The sequence below is a fragment of the Phlebotomus papatasi genome, chromosome 1 (assembly GCF_024763615.1).
Source record: "Phlebotomus papatasi isolate M1 chromosome 1, Ppap_2.1, whole genome shotgun sequence".
Lineage (NCBI taxonomy): Eukaryota > Metazoa > Arthropoda > Insecta > Diptera > Psychodidae > Phlebotomus > Phlebotomus papatasi.
The window spans coordinates 97,761,083-97,780,503 of record NC_077222.1 but is presented as its reverse complement, the minus strand read 5'-3'; the positions used below and the strand labels follow the sequence as shown (position 1 = coordinate 97,780,503).

The following is a 19,421-nucleotide window of genomic DNA, read 5'->3' as shown; positions in this document are numbered from 1 at the left end:
CCTTTTCAAATTCATCCCCCATCCTCTCTTCTCAACGACTAAACAATTTTTCCTTTTTCAATTTATTTTTATTCTTATAACTTAAAAAAAAATATTAAAACTTTTAATCCCAATACTTGATGAGACCATCCCATCCGGCTGTGATGAGTTTACTCGGCTCATGAGGATGCCACAGACAATTTATACAAACTCCATCATGAGCCTTCCACTTCTTGTACAATTTTGTTGTTCTCCAATCCCAAATGTAAGCTTTGCCATCGCCATCTCCTGACACCAGGAAGCTGTAAAGAGACACGGATCAACAGGTTGGAATCATATTAACTTATCTTCAAGCAATTGAAGAAAAATATTAAAAAAAAATACACACAAATTAAGACATTTATCAGAGATTAACCAGTAAAAGTCCAATAAATTGTAAAATATACAAACAAGGAATACAGAAAAATAAGAAATTATGAACCATCTTTGCATTTCAGGTAAATACCTATACCTATATAGTGTCAGCCATAAGTTTCTTGACAAATCTATGTTCGAGAAACCATGTGGAAAAAAATGATACAAAAATAAAATTTTTAACATTTTTCTATTTTTAAATAAGTTGCTTCTAATCCATATATGTTACTTATGTATTTTAAAAAGTTTTAGTTCATTTTATTTCGTATTAAAATTAATTGTTTTCCCAAAGTTGAGCATTTTTCATCGGTCAAAAGTTTCTTGACACATTTGCAAAACAAAATGGACAAATACGTGCAACTATATAGTTGCAAAATCGGTGTAGAAATGGATCAGAGCAAAATTGCCCAAAAAACAGTTCTTATAGGTTATTATAGCTATCTTTTTTTTTTCAAAAAATCTGAGTATGGGATTTTATTGGTTCTTCAAGAAGTTAAATTCATAAAGATTCAATTAAAATTTGATTTTTTGATTTGATTTCTTGATTTTCTTGATTTGATTTTTTGATTGAGACAAATCAAATCAAATTTTAATTGAATCTTTAAAGATTTTTTGATTTGATTTCTTGATTTGATTTTTTGATTGAGACAAATCAAATCAAAAAATCAATTGAATCTTTATGAATTTAACTTCTTGACGAACCAATAAAATCCCATACTCAGATTTTTTGAAAAAAAAGATAGCTATAAGAACCTATAAGAACTGTTTTTTGGGCAATTTTGCTCTGATCCATTTCTACATCGATTTTGACAATTTCGGATCTAGGTAGCTATTTTTAGTAAAAATTGAGCTTGATAATAATTTTTCAAAAACAATTTTACAAAATTGGGTGCCAATAGGCCATAAATTGATTTCTGGAAGTGTCAATAGGTGTTCCTTTGACCCTAATCTTGAAGAAAACAAAGATATTTTTTCTTTCAATTTATTTGAACACAAAATGGTGGGGCTGCAGTGCGCGGACTGAGGGTCGATTTTTTGAAGTGCTCCACGGGAAGCAGTAGAACTGGATTGATAGATAGATTCTCTGGATAATTGAGAAATCTTGATTTTTGAAATTTTGGCAACAACTTAAAAAAATCATGTCTTTCTTGGCTAAAAAATTAACTTTCTTAAATGCAATTACTCATCAATTTTGAAAAGTCCTTTTTACTTCTCTAGAGAATCTATATAAACGCCTACCCTGAAAATTTCAAGTTAAACGGATGAAAATTACTCCAGTTCTACTGCTCGCAGTGATCGAAAACGTATTTTCGTTCACGGCGATTTCAGAGCCCCTAGGAGCTTTTTAAAAAACCTTTGATATTGATAAAGCTTTATTAGGAATGATTAACCCTTTAAGGGGTTACGTGGGTTAAAAAGACTGAAAACACCATATTTTTTTCTAATTTCCTTATTGACATAAAAAATTTTAATTTTAATTTTAAGTTCTTAAGCATATGAAAGTACAACAAACTATATTTTCTGAAATTTTCATTTAAAAATCTTAAAAATGGGGTGGGAAGGGGACCTGATTTTCGGAGACTTATTTTGAAAAAACATGCTTTTCCGTAGACAAGATTACTAAGAGTGTATTCATCAGAAATAAAAAAAAAAACTAAATATTTTCTGTTAGTTGATGAGTTATTATTGTACTTGAACGGTTGATATTTTTTTTAAATTAAATTTGGATTTTTGGAAGAATTTTATACAAAAAAATAAACAATTTTCGGCGTATATTACACCACGTTTTGTCTTGTAAAATAAGATGTGATCAAGATAAAAAAAAATCTACCGCTCAAGTACGAGTTTAACTCATCAGCTAAAAGAAAATATTTAGTTTTTTTTAATGTTAGTTAAATACACTCTGAGAAATCTTGTCTACTGAGAATTATGTAATTTTTCAAAAACTGATTCCAAAAATTAGGTCCCACCGGATGAATTTTTAAAATTTTGAAATCAATTTAAGAAAATGTAGGTAAAAGGTTATACTTTTATATGATGCTTAAGAACTCGAATTAAATTTTTGTTCATTGATGTTGAAAAAAGATGTCAAGGAAATAACCTGTTTTTCTTGGAATAAGCGACCACGTAACCCTTAAGGACGAGAGGGTCAGAAAAAATCACTTTTTCTGACTTCTTAGAGCAAATCATGACTTTTAGAAGGCCGTAGGTTTTTTTTTTGGAACACCGGTGTTCCAATTGTCCTAAACCCTTTAAAGACGAGAGGATCAAAAATCGAGAGTCAGAAAAAATAATTTTTTCTCTGTTTTTATAGCAACACGTAACTTAAGATGATCGTAGGAAAAATTTTGTATTTGGGTCATCGGTAACACAATCGTCTTTAGAGGGTTAAAATGGGTTAAAAGCGAATAAACCGGTTAAACGGATTAAACGACGTTTTCGTATATAGACGAAATATCCGCCTAGGGTAAAATGAGGTAATTTCGAACCATTTACAATTTGGGACACTTGAGATTTTCTCACTGTTTCAGATGAGCCAGATGAGCAAAGAGAAAGCAAAGACCGCAAAATAGAAGAAGAAGACGATTAAGAAGAAAAGGGACAGTTTTTTTCCTTTTGAATCTCTAAAACAGTGAGAAAATCTTAAATGTCTCAAATTGTAAATGGTTCCAAATTACCTAATTTTACCTTAAACTTTCAGAAATTAAAAAAAAATCGTAGGATGCGTTTTCGAACAATTTCTAAAAAAAAAATTTTGGAGGGTAAGGGGTGGAGTAGGGGAAAATGAGGAGTGTATTTTGTTAAAGATCCTTCACTGAAAAAAAAGGGTGCGATTAACTCTTTTTCATCATAACTTTACCACTTTTTAGGTGTAAAAATATATAAAAAAATTTTAATGTTAATTTTGCACCTTTTTAAGGGTAAAATTAACATGAAAAGGGGTAACTTTAACTCCCAATACACCTAAAAAGGGTAATATTTACACCGATTTCCGATCAATAATGCAGGGTAAAATTAACATTTCCGGAATGTTATTTTAACTTTTTCGGATTTCTCTCAGTGTTGTGTCGATTAATGGAAGGGTACCTCGAAGGTTCCAAGTCGCTATCTCTAACCATTTGGCCTCTAGAACTGGTGACAGTCGGACGACGTTTTTGTCAGTCAGAAATTGTCTGAAACGCGAAGATTTTTTAAAGGGGAAGTGGTCTTCGGGGGGGAGGGAGGGGTATGGACGATGAAAAGGTGAAACTTTTGAGCGTGAAAAATTCTAGGTATTTAGGGGAGACCGGGGTACCTATAGCCAGGGGTAAAAGTAGACAGTGGATTTTTCTCGTTTTTCTTAAAATGTACATCAAGCAAAGTATTTTTTAATGAAAGTAGGAACACATCCCCATATTCCCAGAAATATTTATAACTCTGATCCTGTTATCCTACAATTTAGAAGCATTTTTATAAAATGGGTATAAAATTGTAGTTTTGATGTTACAGTTTTTGGACCAGCATTTGGTTTTCTGAGTTTCTAGTCAAGATTTCATAGTTTTACCTCGTTTCTGGTTTAATAAACCTAATTAAAAAATATTTTTCACTTGGATAATAATTATCCACTTTTTTATATAAGATGATAAACACTGAAACAGCCCTCGGGGCAGTTGTAGTCACTCTTCCGTGGCGGGCTAAAACTATCAATGATTTTTCACTAATAGATGGATAATTGTTAGATGAAAAAGTACTATTGATATTCCAAGCAATATTGCCATTTGTATGAGCAACTTGAGAAATAGATTTTTTCAGAATGTTTGCATTAATTTTGCCTCAATTACAAAAATGTCATAAAAAACTTGGCTAAAGCCCTTTTCTTTAGGTTTAAGTAACATATTTAGCATCAGTGGGCTTCAGTGTATCAAGTGAAACAAGATTTGGTATCTCCAGTTTAAAATTTCATCTGGGAAACTAGTGGCAATTAGTACCCCAAAAGTGGCTATTTCAACCCAGGCAGGGGTAAGTGTAGCCAATGTGCCATACTTTTTTCATTATCCTCTCAAGAAAAAGCCAAGGATTTTAGAGCTTTGAACTACACTGTTTCATATAGCCAATATCCTAATGCTACTTATGAAACATAAAAATATTAGACAAAACTTATCATTTTTTCACAAGCCACTCGCGAAAAAAAAGCTTCATTTGCTGGCTAATTCTACCCCTGTCTCCCCTAATCACTGCCCTCTCTGTGGACTGTGCAGTTCGAGCAATAAAAATTTGTTTCAAGTTCCTCTTAAATTAAGAGAGTTAAGAGATTACCACGAATTAAAGTTAAAAATTATTTTGTAAGACTTCTCGAACGAATTCAAAAAAAAATCACGGAAAAGTAAATTTCAAATCAGAAAGGATCTAGTGTAACAAGGAACTCCTGAAAAATTAAATCACTTTAAAGGAACAGGCATTTTCACTTTCCTGAATTATTTCAAATATTTTTAACAAACCAAAAAGAAAAAAATTTTGGACTTATTTGGCCCAGGTGTCCCCTAATTTTGGTTTTATTAACTCTTTCGTCTCTTTTGGGACTCTGAGTACCCAAAGCAGCATATGAATATTCAGTGAAAAACAATGTTTTTTAATTATTCAGAACTGATAAAAATTCTATTCTTGTGGATGATTACAAACTATAAGGATGTCCAAATATTTAAAATATTTAATATTTAATAAGAACATATTTTTTATAGGACCACAATTAATTCCTGAGCCTAGATATTTTTGATTAAAAAATTGTGAAATTGGCTTGCAGCATACTGCGGTCCGGAAAGAGTTAAAATAGAAAACTATTTTAAAAAATTTCTCAAACGGATGGCTAGAAATTCATGAAACGTAATTTCAAATCAGAAAGGATCTAATGTAACAAGGAAGTCCTGAAAAATTAAATCACTTTAGAGGAACAGGCATTTTCACTTTCCTGAATTATTTCAAATATTTTTAACAAACCAAAAAGAAAAATTCTTGAACCTATTTGGCCCGGTGTCCCCTAATTTTGGTTTTATTAAATTGAATAATATTTTAAAGACATTAAAGGAATAAATGAAGCAAAATTCAAAAAAAAAAATAATGGAGCACTTACCTCATGTCCGGCGAAAAGTCCAAGCTGCATGCGTATCCAGCCACCATGTGGCCCGTGAAGGTCTTCTTCCTGTTCATCTTGAAGCGATTGAGGGCTGAGAAGATGACAATTTTGTTGTCCAGGCTCTGGCAGGCCAGCCACTTGTTATTCGGCGACAGCGTGACTGAAGGCATTGAATGCATCGTCGGATCAGCGATGTATTTCATGTCCACGGGAATATCCCATTCCCAGACTCTCAAGCTCTTGTCGTCGGAAGTTGTGACAAAGCGACGATTCCCATCGACAAAGGTGATGGAATTCACAGCACCCAGATGTCTATCGTACTCCTGGACAATTTCGCCACTTCGAGTGTCCCAGCAAATGATCTTCTTGTCCGAAGTGCCAGCCACAAAGAGGTACTGTTTGTTGTTGTCCGGATAGAATTTGACACAGAATGGGATCTTTCTGGAGGTGAATCGTGACACCACTTGGCCAGTTTCCGTGTCCCAGAGTTTGATGTAGCGATCGTATGCTGCTGAGAGGAATTGAGTTCCTTTGTTGTTGAAGCAGATATCCCTGACGGCTTGCCGATGGCCCGAGTAGGTCTGCACGCAGCGTCTCTCTCCGTAGACTTCCCAGAGTTTGACACGGGTGTCCATGCTGGCAGATAGAAGGAGATGTCCAGTTCTTGGGAAGAGTCTGATGGCAGCTATGCCCTTTGTATGTCCCTGCCACGTGTGGATGTGTGCCTTGGGCAGGAAGCACTGCGACGGAGGAGCATCTGAACGTAGATTGACGCCGACATCGTGAGGAGCGTGCAGGAAGGAGCGTCCCTGATAATCGATGGCATCCTTGATGTGAAGCACAGATTTCTCCTCCACGGGCTTTTCCTCCAGCAACTTCCCGCGCTTGTGCTTCTTTGAGAGTAATTCCTCGAGTTCTGCTTTCTCCTGTTCCGTGGGCACTGCAACGGTTTTCTCATCCTCAAACTTCCCCCAAGGCCCGAGAAAGCCATTAACATCTTCCGGATTGTCATTTCTATTCCTCTTCCGCTTACTCTGACTCGTTGGCAAGGTGGCAGGCTCAAAGACAGTCTTCCCGTCTGTGTCATAGGCTGCCTGGAGGTCACCAACGTAACTCTGGCCATCGCAGCCTTCCCCATCGACTGAGGGATCCAGCGCATAGCCAAAAGTATGGAAAGTCCGTCGTTGATTCTCAAACTGAAATGCACTGATATGAGCCTTCTCCACAAAGCCACAAAGCATGTTCTTCGTGGCTCTCATCTGGTCAGTCAGGAAGGGATTTTCCGGACCTTTGACAGGTGCAAACAATTCTTCATATTTTGGGTTATATTCCAGCTCTTTCACACCCGGATCCACTACTCTCGACACATCGGCATCCCTCTGCAGAGACGGCATCAATTTTAGATCACTTCCTGGTATTTTCCTTGGGAAAATCAAAGGGAAAGGACTTTGTTTACTTACCACGGGAATCACGCTTGGATTTGCACAGATTTCAATGGACTTTGCCAGGGAATATTCACCACCACCTACGGGTTTTTCAGTCACCACGAGTTCTTTGGGATCTTCTGCATCAGAATCTGTATCACTAGCACTTCCATAGCTCTGAAGACAAGCTAAACTCGACATTTTTCACGGAAATCTCAAAAACACAACATTTGCAAACGTCAAAACATTATAGTTTCCAGTACCGACCACAATGAGCGCTGGGCGTATCCTCCACTTTGTAAGAGAAGATTTTACGCGAGCTTCTCTCCGTGACGTTTTCTCCTATTTTTCCCACCTGCCTGCTCTCCGTATCCACGAATATCGGAGAGAAGCAGGTGAGTTTTTCGTGTGTGGAACTCTTAGTGGAAATCGTTTTTTGACATTCCGCGCGTTGTTTTTGGTCACAAAAAAATTTAATTTAATTTAATTTATATTTATTCCATTAAAAGTACAGGTATATATACAATTTAAGTAAGTGTTCCAATTTTGATTTAATTGCTACATCTTTAATTCAGAGTATATTATAAGTATTAAACAGAGATTTAGAATAGAAGAATATATAAAGTACAGTAGAGTCTCCTAAATTCGAACGCTCGGGGGGTATTTTTGACATTTCTCACCTCCCAAATTCGAACGATCTTTTTTTCAAAACCAACGAAATTTGTGTGAGATTAAATTGTACTTTGAATCAAAATTCCGTACTTTCTCGCAAGTCTTAGTGGTAATATACTTCCTTTTCATTTTATACGACCATAATGTATGTAAACATTCAGGAAGAAGCACATAAATATGATTTTCATTCACCAAAAATACGAACTTTCTAACATAACCTCACAATTGACATTTTGAATCAAAACGGCGTTCGAATTTGAGAGATTCAGATTTGAGAGACTCTACTGTAGATTTAGGTGACTTTTACTTAATGAATCACATTTGACAGATTAGCAATATTAGAATAGAGCTTTTAAACGCTATCATTAACTGAATTTAAACTTGCTAACACTAGTTTAGCTGTTGGATCACTGTGTGAGGCGATATGCGGCAGTTCTCGATAAATTTCAATTGAAGTTTATTGAGAAAGGAGTCGATCATTTGAACATTTGCCAGTTTGTGCAATCGGTATGTTGAATAATCTCGCGGTTTTTTATATATAATTTTAAGGAACTTGTTCTGGATAATCTGAAGTCGTTTTTTGTGGGTTTTTGCACAATTGTACCAAACAGGGCTGCCATATGTTAGCATACTACGAACTACAGTTATGAATAATAACCTTTTAAGGCGTTTAAATAATTTATACCGGCTATTAAGAAGGGGATATAAAATACGAAGAAGTTTCATTGATTTAGTTATAGCTGATTGGATATGCTTTTGGAATGTTAGTTTTGGATCTAAAGTGATACCTAAGTATTTGACTTCCGAACACCAATTCATTGGAGTAGACTTAGTGGGAATTGGGCCCTTTGGAAGAAATTTCATTTTGCGTTTCTTCGTAAAATAAATTGCCTGAGTCTTCTCTGAGTTAACACTTATGCGCCACTTTTTGCAATAATCTAAGAATTCATTGGTTGCATTACCCAGTATTTTGGTAATAACTTGGGGATTTTTATGAGAGCCAAAGACTGCAGTATCATCTGCAAAGTATGCTACTTGAACGGGTGAATTAAATTTCAAATCAGATGTGTACAAATTATACAATAGGGGTGAGAGTATACCTCCTTGGGGAACACCAGTCACAAAAAAAAACTGAATCCTGAATACTGAAGTAATTATAAATTAAATGTATGAATAAACAATTAAATAACATTGTTATAAGCTTTGATTTATTTTTGTAGTATTTTTGTAGTGCGAGCATTTTTGTAACGAGAACCTCGACAAATATTCATGATAAGTTTCGCAATGTTTGATAATCATTTCAAACTTCCGTTTTTTTAATGACAGTTTGAGGATTTTTTGATTTTTCGATTATTACAGAATTATTTCAGAATTCGGTTTTATCTCTATAAGAACACATATAAGAACTATAGTCAATTTGAGAAAAACAGAAAGATCGCTGAAAATTTGAAATTTATAAGATACTGATATACATATGATATTCGAATTTACTTAAATTATTTCCGTATACACTTTGTGCCAATTTTTGTATTTTTGTATTTCAAATATCTCAACTGTTTTCAAACTTCTGACTGACAATTACTTAGATCTATCTCCAAGCATGTTTTCCTCTTGCTCTCACCCCACTCCACCATATTTCCCATATTACCGTTATCTATCTTTTTTCTATTTTCAAATTTTCAAATTTTTTTCTTTAAGTTACTTTTAGTAATGACTCAACGACAGCCACACGAACTCCTCCACGGAGTCCAGCTGCCGTTCTTCCTCTCCGTTGCGCCATGTGACTATCACTTTTTGCTGATTTATATTGTTATTCTTCCTATGTATATATTATCTAAAATTGTTTTTATTATATATAAGTATGTATATCTAATCAGCAACCTATCCTATACGATCAGTGATTCGGAGTTTTCTGCCGTTTTCTCCGATGAGATCGGTTGTGAAGTCGGCGGCAGACGCAAATTGGAGATTGGAAATAAATATTATTATTATTATACATATTATACATACAATCACTCAAGAGTGAAATTCAAAATTGATATAAATGTTTTTCTCGGAAAATTCTAGACATTATCCGTTTTATTTTCTACTTTTCATGGAGTTTGAAGGCATTTTCTCGAATAAAAACTTTATTAACCTAAAGAAAAGAGTTTCAAATATTATAATTAGTTTTTCAATAGAGATGTAACAATTTTTCTTAGATTGTATGTCGAATAAAAAAGCATAATATAGATGCAAATTTCAAGAATCTCACTCAATATATTTTTTTCCTAATTTAAGAAGGAACACGTACATATAAAAAAAAAATTGTTTAAAATATTTGTTTTGTTGACTCTTGAGGTCTAACAATTTAACTTACTAAAAAGGACCTTTTTCCTGATAAACTCCCTATAAATTATGCGATCTTTTTTCTCCAGTTTTAGTTAAAACAAAAATTAAGAGTTCTGAAGAGTTCACGGCCAAGTAAACTGCTAAAAATCTTTTCAATTTCGTATTTATTAAGAATATAAATAGGTTAATCAAAGATCTAATCATTAAATGGCCACAACGGTTTTTTTTATTTACGAAAACTGAAATAAAATAAAACTAAAATAATAAACAATTTGGAAAATGATTGGTATCAAACTCAAAAAAATTAGACAAATAAAAACAGATAATTAAAAAAAAGTTCGAAATGACTGCCCAGTTTATTAAGAAAAAAACTTAATTGAAATTTATTATAAATATACGGAAATTGTATTTATTAATTGAAATAATCATTTAAAAACCATTTAAAACTTAAAAAAAAAACGCGATATTTTAATTTATTTGCTTATTTTCTATGTAAATTAATCAAACTCTCACCGGGAATACCACTCGAGAATTCTCTCCGGTTTTTCATGAGAAAATTTCGTGGATACCAAATAGGCGAGTTTCACACGGAGAGTTGGCTTTTCCCACAAAATCAAACTCTCACATTTGGAGGATACGGCCCTGGCAGCATAGCACACTAGCGCCACTGACGACTGAAACTCGCGTTCAGCGATTCCCCTCCGTCATTTGTGGTCTGACCGTGGACGGGATCTGACGCAAAAAGTCGGGAATATAAAATAATTTTCTCAATTTCTGTTTCATTCCCTTCTCAGTGGTCGTGGTGAGTGAATTGGTCAGAGATAAGTACAGTGAAATGCTAGTGAAGCAGTTGAATCAGTGAAAATTCTCGGATATACCGCCACATCTGCTGTTGTCCTGCAATAAATCAAATTAGGAGAAAAGTTCAACAGGTAAACAAAGGCAATTTTCGCAATAAATCTGCAGAATTTCCGTGAATTGTGCATCACCTGGGACTCCAGGGTATTCCAACGCCCACATTTGCATACATTTCCATAGGAAATTCATGCTAGAACCACTGAATTTTGAGGCGAACAATATGGGTCCGGTACATGGAAGTCACTGGACAGAAAAATAGAGAACCATATTCCCCCTTTTTTCACGAATCAGCGATAAAAGACAAAAAGAACCTAATGAGGGCCACTCTATTCATACTAATTCCCAATCACTGGCCCGAGAAAAAGTGGGCAACAGTGTCCGGGAGGCTCCACTTTTGTGACGCCAATCCGGGAAAAATGGGAGTTTTTGTTAGCACGGTGAACATGGATTTTTCAGTGCTACTTCCTCCAAAATCAAGGGCCCTATTCTCGTTTTTACACAAATTCTCCAGCTCAATCGACTTTGGAAATAAAATATTCATAAATTCAGTTAAATTTAGAAAATACAGAAAATACCAAACCAATTTTTATTGGATTAATAATTTTGGAAGAGAAATCTGAAGCAAGATTATTTTCGAATCAAGCAACAGCATCTCTATCAATTTTGTTCATTAAGACCCTTAAAAAACGCATTTTGCTCCAATCTTCAGTTAAATTGAGACTGTGAAGAATTATTTGGAATAATGAGCTTTACAGTAATTTTGACTAATGTAGAGCTTCGCTATATGCTTGATTTTTGAATTGGTTTCTCTAATTTTGTGCAATTAATCAGTGATCAGTATTTTTTCGAAAGATCAGCATAATTTGGTCATAAAGCTAAGATTAAGCTCCAAATGAAGACAGTAAGTGGTTTCATTTTACAAGTTTATTAAATTTTAGAAAACCCTGTGAGACTAAAGACTAAAGTACCAAAGAAGTTTTAAAGATCATCGAAAATAATAATATCTAAATTCGAAAAATGTGCTTCTAGTCATGACTAGTAATTATAGTCTCACTACGAGCTATATTTTATAAGAAATACTAGAACTGTCTTAGTATTTTCAGTACATCAAACGCACTTCCCTGCAGTTAATCCTTTCATTATGCCTTCGCCACATCTTTTAGATCGGTAAAATCTCATGAAATTATCATTCTTAAAAGATTTGTATTAAGTGTAGGTTAAAGTGGTAAAAGTTGAACAATGGTAAGTTGGACAGAGCTTTTTTTTTCTTGATAAATTTAGTACTTAATTTTTATTTGTATATTTTTAATGCTTTAGTTTTATGCCCAGCGCTCAATAACTTTTGTTTGTAAATATGTTTTCTAAATTTTCTATGAGAGTGAGCGAGATGACTAAATCTAGATCTCACTCACTTTCATTAAAATGTCAAAAACATGTTTACAAAACAAAAGTTATTGTGCGTTGGGCATTATAATTTGGTTCCTTGTGCTTAAAAACAAATTTTGTACTGTATTTATCAAGAAAAAAGCCATGTCCAACTTGTACCGGCGAATTGTCCAACTTGTAACACCTGTAACACTAATTCCAAATTATATCACTTTACCCTATCTCTTTCTTTCGGACTCAAAATTGGACTGAACTAAATTTAATTTGGTATGATGTTCAGAAGAAGAAGAAGAGTGCGAAAGAGTAAGATAGACATATGCTAAATTTTCAAGAAAGAAAAGGCTGTGAATTTCGACTTTGTGAAACTTTGCTGATCTAATAGGTGCGCCGGAGCCATTAGGATCGTGTTTTTGACGGGTCCCGGTCAAATTCCTGAAAACCAAAATTCCAAAAGGCGTAAAATGCAGAATACTTAAAAGTGTCATAAACACTCCCACGATTGTAGCAACGCTTGCTTCAGGCAAAACAAAATCTTCTGTGTTTTGTGAAATTATTCCACTTTAAGTACTCTACATAATTTTGTCCCTGTCAAAACTACGACCATTCGGGATTTTGGTTTCGGAATTTTGCCTTTCGGAATTTCGACCTTGGAGAGTTTGATTCATTAGGGATTTTGAAATCCTGGATTTAGGCTTTCGGGATTTTAGCTTTTCGGAATTTTGGTTTTTCAGGGTTTTGGCCATCGGAATTTCGTTGTTCGGGATTTTGCCCCGCATCAATTTCTTCAATAGAATCATAGTTTTGAAATATTGCTAGGGGAAAGTACTGTCCCTTCGAACGTTCAAGTCTTCGAATAATGTGAATTTTCTTTTAGTTTTCCTTAGAGACTTAGACATTTCTATTAAATATTAGTTGGCTTATCATCAATTGTTGATAATTCCGTGATAATTTAGAGTAAATCTCTTACGAAAAACAAAAGAAATTCACTTAAAAAGGTCTAGTTCTTAGTGAGAATAGAGGGATTTTTCATGGCCAAAAGTACTTTAGATTAGAGTTAAATTTCTGGATCTGGATTCTATAAAGTTGTGTGCTTATTTGTTGTTATTTTTCGGTTTTGGAATTTTGGCTTTTCGGGATTTCAACTTTCGAGATTTTGGCTTTTGTGACTGGCTTTCGGGATCTTGGCACAGGGATTTTGAAATTCGGGATTTAAGATCTCTACACATCGGGAGCATTTTTAATCGAAAATAGCATTTTTAACAGAATTTTGACGTTTCAACCTACAGCAGTGCAGAAGATTTCTTTCAAAAAAGTAATTTTTGACTAAAATTGCTCCAAATATATAGATGCCCTTAGGCTTTCCAGATTTTAGTTTTTCGTGATTTTAGCTTTTCAGGATTTTGACTTTCGGAATTTTGGTTTTTTTTTGGGATATGGTAACCGGAATTTTGGTGTTCAGGATTTGGGCCCGCACCGGCAATACCGAACATTGATCACCCCTCCCCCCCTCAGCCAGACAAAATTTTGGCCCCGCCCCTCGTAAAATCCTGGCTACGTCCTTGAATGTTACCGATCTCACTTAGATCATCTCCGACCTGTTTATCCTATTCTGAGATAAGGGCTAATGCAACTTCATTTATTCTAATCTTGCCTCGAAATTTCCCGTAATTAAAGATTTGAAAGGTCCTGCTGGCCATCTCTAAAATTAAAAAAAAAATTAAATAAGTTTTACATTTCTATTTCTGCTTTATTATTGTGAAGTTTGTGACATTTTATCATAAAAGCTTAAAGAAATTTTATGAATATGAATCAGTCTGTAAAAGACGATTTAAAGATATATAGCTTATAATATAAGGATATAAGAAAAGTGGGAAGGGTGATTCACATATTTTAAGGATTTTTTTAGGAAGAAGGGATATATATTTTAAATATCCAAAACACACTTTATTCTGAGATTAAAGGTAGCTAAAGATTAAAGTTAAGTTTTAAGTTAGGGGCTAAATTAAAGATTTTCAGTGAGCTGAGATTTTGAGTTTAAGGACCCAAATAGACTGATCCTATAGCAGTATAAAAGTTTGGGATAAATCTTTACTACCAAATTTTACAGGCTAAATATTCTCTAGGATCAGCCTGAGTCTATTTGACCCCTAAGGCTAGTAATGTTTAACGGGTTTCATATTTGTCGTAAAATTTTCAGTGTTAAAAAAGGTTTGAACAAGCTTCTCACGACCACTTATGAAACTAATTTATTAGAAATTTGAAATTTTCATTTATTTTTATTTATTTTTTTCTGCTGTAGAACTAAAAGACGCTTGACACTTTCCAATTAAAAATTTTTATCGATGAATATGAAACAGTTTTTAAAGGTCGATTTATAGATTTGAATTGAGTCTTTATCTCGGAATTGGGGGTAAATTTTACATAATAAAAAAATATTTTTCTAGGAAATCCAGTCCCTCTTCTCGTGTTCTATCGTCGTATTATTCATAAAGTAACATTTGCACTATCTAGCAGTATATATTGGAAATATGAAAAACACCTCACATCTCTGCAGAATAATAATTCTCTTTGTTACAACAGTCACTACATTTTCCCACAAATTTTAATGTAAATTTGCTAAAAAAAAATTTCTTTCAATGAAGAAAATTCTGAAATATTCAATACAGATACAGAATATTCATAGATATATTTTTTTTAACAATTCAATAGACAATTAAGAAATAAACTCTTGGCAAATAAACCATAGTGTCTGTGATATTGTGAAAAAGATCCATTCTCGTGGAATTCTCGTGAATTCGTCAGAATACCTGGAAAGACTTGAAAATTGAAGAAAAGTTGTTATAAGTGGTTAGATAGCAATATATAAGGTGATATTCGGTGTCGTATTTCAATTGATTACACGTACGGTTTATTGGACACAATAAATTTCATGTGATTGAATTTAAATGGGCAAAAGTCTATTAATATGGTTGAATGACCAGACTAAAAAAGCATTCCTAAATAAGTTCCTTCTGTTTCGATTTTATTTCGCATTGTGTGACTCATCAAAATGCAAAAGAAAAAAATGAATATAAATTTGTGTTTGGAAAATTTTGTGTGTGCGATGTGGTAAATTTTTCTTTATTAACACGATTCAAAGGTGCTTTTCGCACATTGCCTTTGGGAATGATTGTTACATTACAAGTTCAACTTTATCTTATCACAATTGATTCGGGGAAGGCACTTGAGATTATGATTTTTTTTTCCTCTTCTACCCCTTTTATTCGAAAAATGAAAAGAAAGAAAAGAATTCCTGTCACAAGTGGGGTTTATTAACTTTTTTTGTTGTTGTTCTTCCTCAATGTAATTGACAAGAATTTTTACCATTTCCTGCAATATGACTCTCCGATATTAAGTCGACGAATATAAAATTAGTTTTGAATGTTTAAAGAAAAAAGAAAATAAAAGGCTCAGCGTGTGGGTTTCCTCTTTGGATACAAACACTGTTTCTTTTTCGTATTTCGTTTGTTTTATTTTTATTTTGCCTGAAAGAGGAGACAAGACAGAAATGGTTAATTTTTCGTCGTCTCTGACATGAAATTTTACAGATGCTATATATATATTCATTTTGCTGAAGAATTGAGTGGTTCTTAAGACTGGTTTTGACCTCTGTTTAGTGGTATTAATCTATATTTGGCCCACTGCTCTGTTTAAAATGCGGATCGTTTCGTGTTTCAATCTTAATGCACTGGATTATTCTTCTCAAATGTTACCTCGTTTCCGTGTCATTCAATTTCAAATTGAAATTGTACATCATCTCTATATTCAACAATTATATACCATTATATCGCCTCTGTATGGTGTTATCACTATACTTTTTCAAACCAGACTGTGTTTTAATGACTCACCACAACACTGCACAAAATGAATTTATCGTCACATCTTGTTGAAAAATGGTGTGAAGAAAAATTATTTTTATAATGCGCCAAGAAAAAAAACCACTGTCTCGTATTACATTAAAACAATATGATAAAGTGATACCTCTTTTTCATGGAAAGTGAATGATTAGGTAAAAAAATAATTCAAAAGAAAGTGTTTAAAAAAAAATGATAGCAATGAATGAACATTTTGCAAGATTAATTCATTAAATACATTCCTATTGTTTCATTGAAGATGGATAATATGTTTTTAGGTTCTCATAAGCATTCAATATTGTGGTATTTTGAATCAATAAAAGTAATGCAATTTTATTGCATTTCTCATTGTGAAAACCTATAATTATCTTCTTTAAAATTAGGTTCATTCACAATTTTAATGTGATTCCAATTGGAGGTCAATTTTTTTTAAATTAAATTTACAGAAAACTTATTTATTATCATTATAATTTTATTAACTTTGAGATGTATTTAATTGTTGATCTCAGGGTTAAAATTTCATTCAAAAGTGATTAAAATGCAAGAAATATTTATCAATCATTCTGAGGTAATGATAAATGCTTCATGGGAGTTTTGAAGAATATTTTTTTAATACTTGGTATGACGTTAGAGGGAAGTGGGCCACCTTTGAAATGGGGTACCTTTGAAATTGGGCTTTTTGTTCTGTTTTCAAAAGGAATTCAGGCTTTTCATAATACAATTTAGCTTCATAATTGATTTATCAAACTGAATTATATATCATGGTAATGTCCAAAAAACCGATTTCAAAGGTACATCAATTCAAAGGTGCCTCATTCCCCCATTCCCCAACAAATACCAAATGTTCTTCGATGTTCAAATGAGCCAGCCACCACAGTCTTCCTAGAAATCACGTCTATCCTTTTGTACTGGAGGTTGGTCACAACGTTAAAACGGTAACGGTCCAAGGGAAGGGAGAAGCCCTGTTCTGATGAATAAATCAATAAAATAAATTTAATCTCATTACACAGAAAAAAAAATATTTCGTAAATTTTTGTGTACTCGGGAGATATGAAATGCTCGTAAGTTGTATAACCCAGAAAAATGTTCGTAAAAGTTTGTAATTTTTCACAAACATTATTCTCAACATGATAACTTGAGAATTTTTTGTTGTTTTACATTTTTTCGTAAATTTTGGTTTGCCTGACAAAACTTTACGAACAAATGACAAAACTTTTTTCGAACATTTTTTGTGTGTTTTCGAACAAATGTTTGTAAAAACATATTTATATGTTATGAACTATGTTTGTGAAAAAATAAAAACTTTTACGAACTTTTCGTGGGCTATACGATTTACAATAAAGTCGCCCAGAAAATATTTACAAACATTACGAACAATTTTACGAAATATTCTTTTTTATGTATACGGCGTAGTATTAATAGAAATCGATTATAAACCCTGTAAATATTACAAATGTTGAGTAGATAAAAGTAAATTTAAAAAAATATCGTATTAATTTAAAAAGGGACAGATAATCCTAACCGGCTTATGTAGGTGAGATTCTTAACGTGAGCTAACTCGGAGTGCATGCAAATTCAATTTGGAGCTGAAGTTGGGAGACGCCATTCAGTTATCTTGAATCAAATTCGTGAAATTATACAAGTTTTGTATTTGAACCAAAATATCAAGGATTTGGATGAACTGACAGAAAAGTGTTATATGGGTGAAATGTAGACCAGAATGTTCTCTATAATTTTGCCGTAGAACTTGAACTCATCGATTACTCAGAAGCCAAGATAAGCGAGGTTTTTTGTTTCTTAACTCGTTTTTTCATCCAGAGTGCCCCAAATAGTCATTTGTTGAACTTCAACTATATCAAAGAATTGTTGTATTTTGCGGGACTTTCCATTTAAACCCCTATTTTAAGTGTCTTGGTGGAGTAGAGGCAGTCAAATTGGCATCTGAGTGATTTCAAAGCGTTATTATGGGAAAAATCAATTTTTTCACACTTAAACGGCAAAATCGGAGTGATAGCGTAGTCTGAGTGGAAAATAATGTATGGACGAAATGTAGAGACAAATGTGCTCTACAATTATGTTGAAGTAATCATCAAAATCGGTTTAGCGACAGTCGAGATAATTGAGGTTATGTGATATTGAAATTGGTTTTTCGACTGTGGCGCCCCTGGTGTTGGTCCCACGAAGTTCAAATGTTCTAGAAAGTTGTAGTATTTGGTGAGATCTTTCGTTTAAGCCCTCATTCATCAAAATCGGTCACATAGAACCGGAGATATGATTTTTTGAATTTCGTGAACTTTGACCCCTCATATCTCCGGTTCTATTGAAACCACAGCGCACATACGCACCATTTTGGAAACGTCCTAGACTGGACTACAACATACTAAAATTTCATTAACTTGCACAATGCCGTTTTTGAGAAAAGTGACTTTGAATTTCGATGAATTTTGACGCTATCACAGCGCCACCTGTGGTGACTTTTTGAACTTCCATCTGAAAGTGCTCATTGAGACGAAACCAAAAAGGTAAAATTTAGGTCGCTATGTTAATTAGAACCGGAGATAGAGGCCGGTCAATGTTCGAACTTTGACCCCTTATAGCTCGGGTCAGGGGTTTTAGATCGACTTAAGGTTTTTTTTGTTTGATAGGTATAATCAACGGCTACAACATACTAAATTTTCAGCCCGATGCACAATGGAATTTTTGAGTTATTTAACTTATAAGATTTAAAAATTTTCTTTTTAAAAAAAGCGCCCCTAGCGGTGGTTTTATGAACTTGCGATGTTAGAAGAAGAAGTGGCATTTCACGAGAGCTTTCCAAAAAGCCCTCACTTTTTAAATTCTAACAATTAGAACCGGAGTTATGGCCATTTTAAGAAATTTTTTTTGGACCCTTATAGCTCGGGTCAGGGGGGTCGAGGGACCTTAAGTTTGGTATTGATGGAAAGCTCTAAGGCCCAGCTATAACATACTAAAATTTGAGCCCACTCGATGCCATAGGGGAGGAGCTATTGAGAAAACAAAAAAAGGGGGGTCTTCAAAATGGCGGAAGGAGGGGTGGGGGGTGGGGGGTCAATGCACCATGTTGCAATTTTCATACGATATTTAACCTTTGCCGAAAACCGCAAGTCGATATCTTTTTTAGTTTAGGAGCTAGTAAGCTCCAAAGAGCGGCCGGCCGGCCGGCCGGCCGGGAACGTAAAATAGCCACATATATATTCGTGATCAGGAAGTGCTGAAACACATTTTGGCCAAGTTTGAGGTCGATCGGACGACATGAAATTTTGTTAGGATTATAGTAGGTGAGATTGTTAAGAATCTCACCTAATAGTTTTAGGAGCCTTATTAAGGCAAGAT

General features: G+C 33.9%; 2 protein-coding genes across 3 annotated transcripts in view; one reads left to right on the top strand and one right to left on the bottom strand.

Moving 5' to 3' along the window:
- Positions 1-46: 46 nt before the first annotated feature.
- On the bottom strand, positions 47-7,197 carry LOC129809957 (pre-mRNA-processing factor 17). The gene is made up of 3 exons (XM_055860133.1): positions 6,964-7,197; positions 5,501-6,882; positions 47-281 (listed from the first exon to the last, which is right to left on the bottom strand). Exons 1-3 carry the CDS (start codon positions 7,126-7,128, stop codon positions 104-106), a joined length of 1,725 nt encoding a protein of 574 aa, XP_055716108.1. The 5' UTR covers positions 7,129-7,197; the 3' UTR covers positions 47-103.
- A 3,430-nt stretch (positions 7,198-10,627) lies between these two features.
- The window catches only part of LOC129809952 (myosin heavy chain 95F), a 44,898-nt gene continuing 36,104 nt past the window's right edge, over positions 10,628-19,421 (top strand). For both annotated transcript variants that reach the window (XM_055860126.1, XM_055860124.1), the window contains exon 1: positions 10,628-10,862. The gene's annotated coding sequence lies outside the window, so the exon portion shown is untranslated. The remainder of the gene's footprint in view (positions 10,863-19,421) is intronic.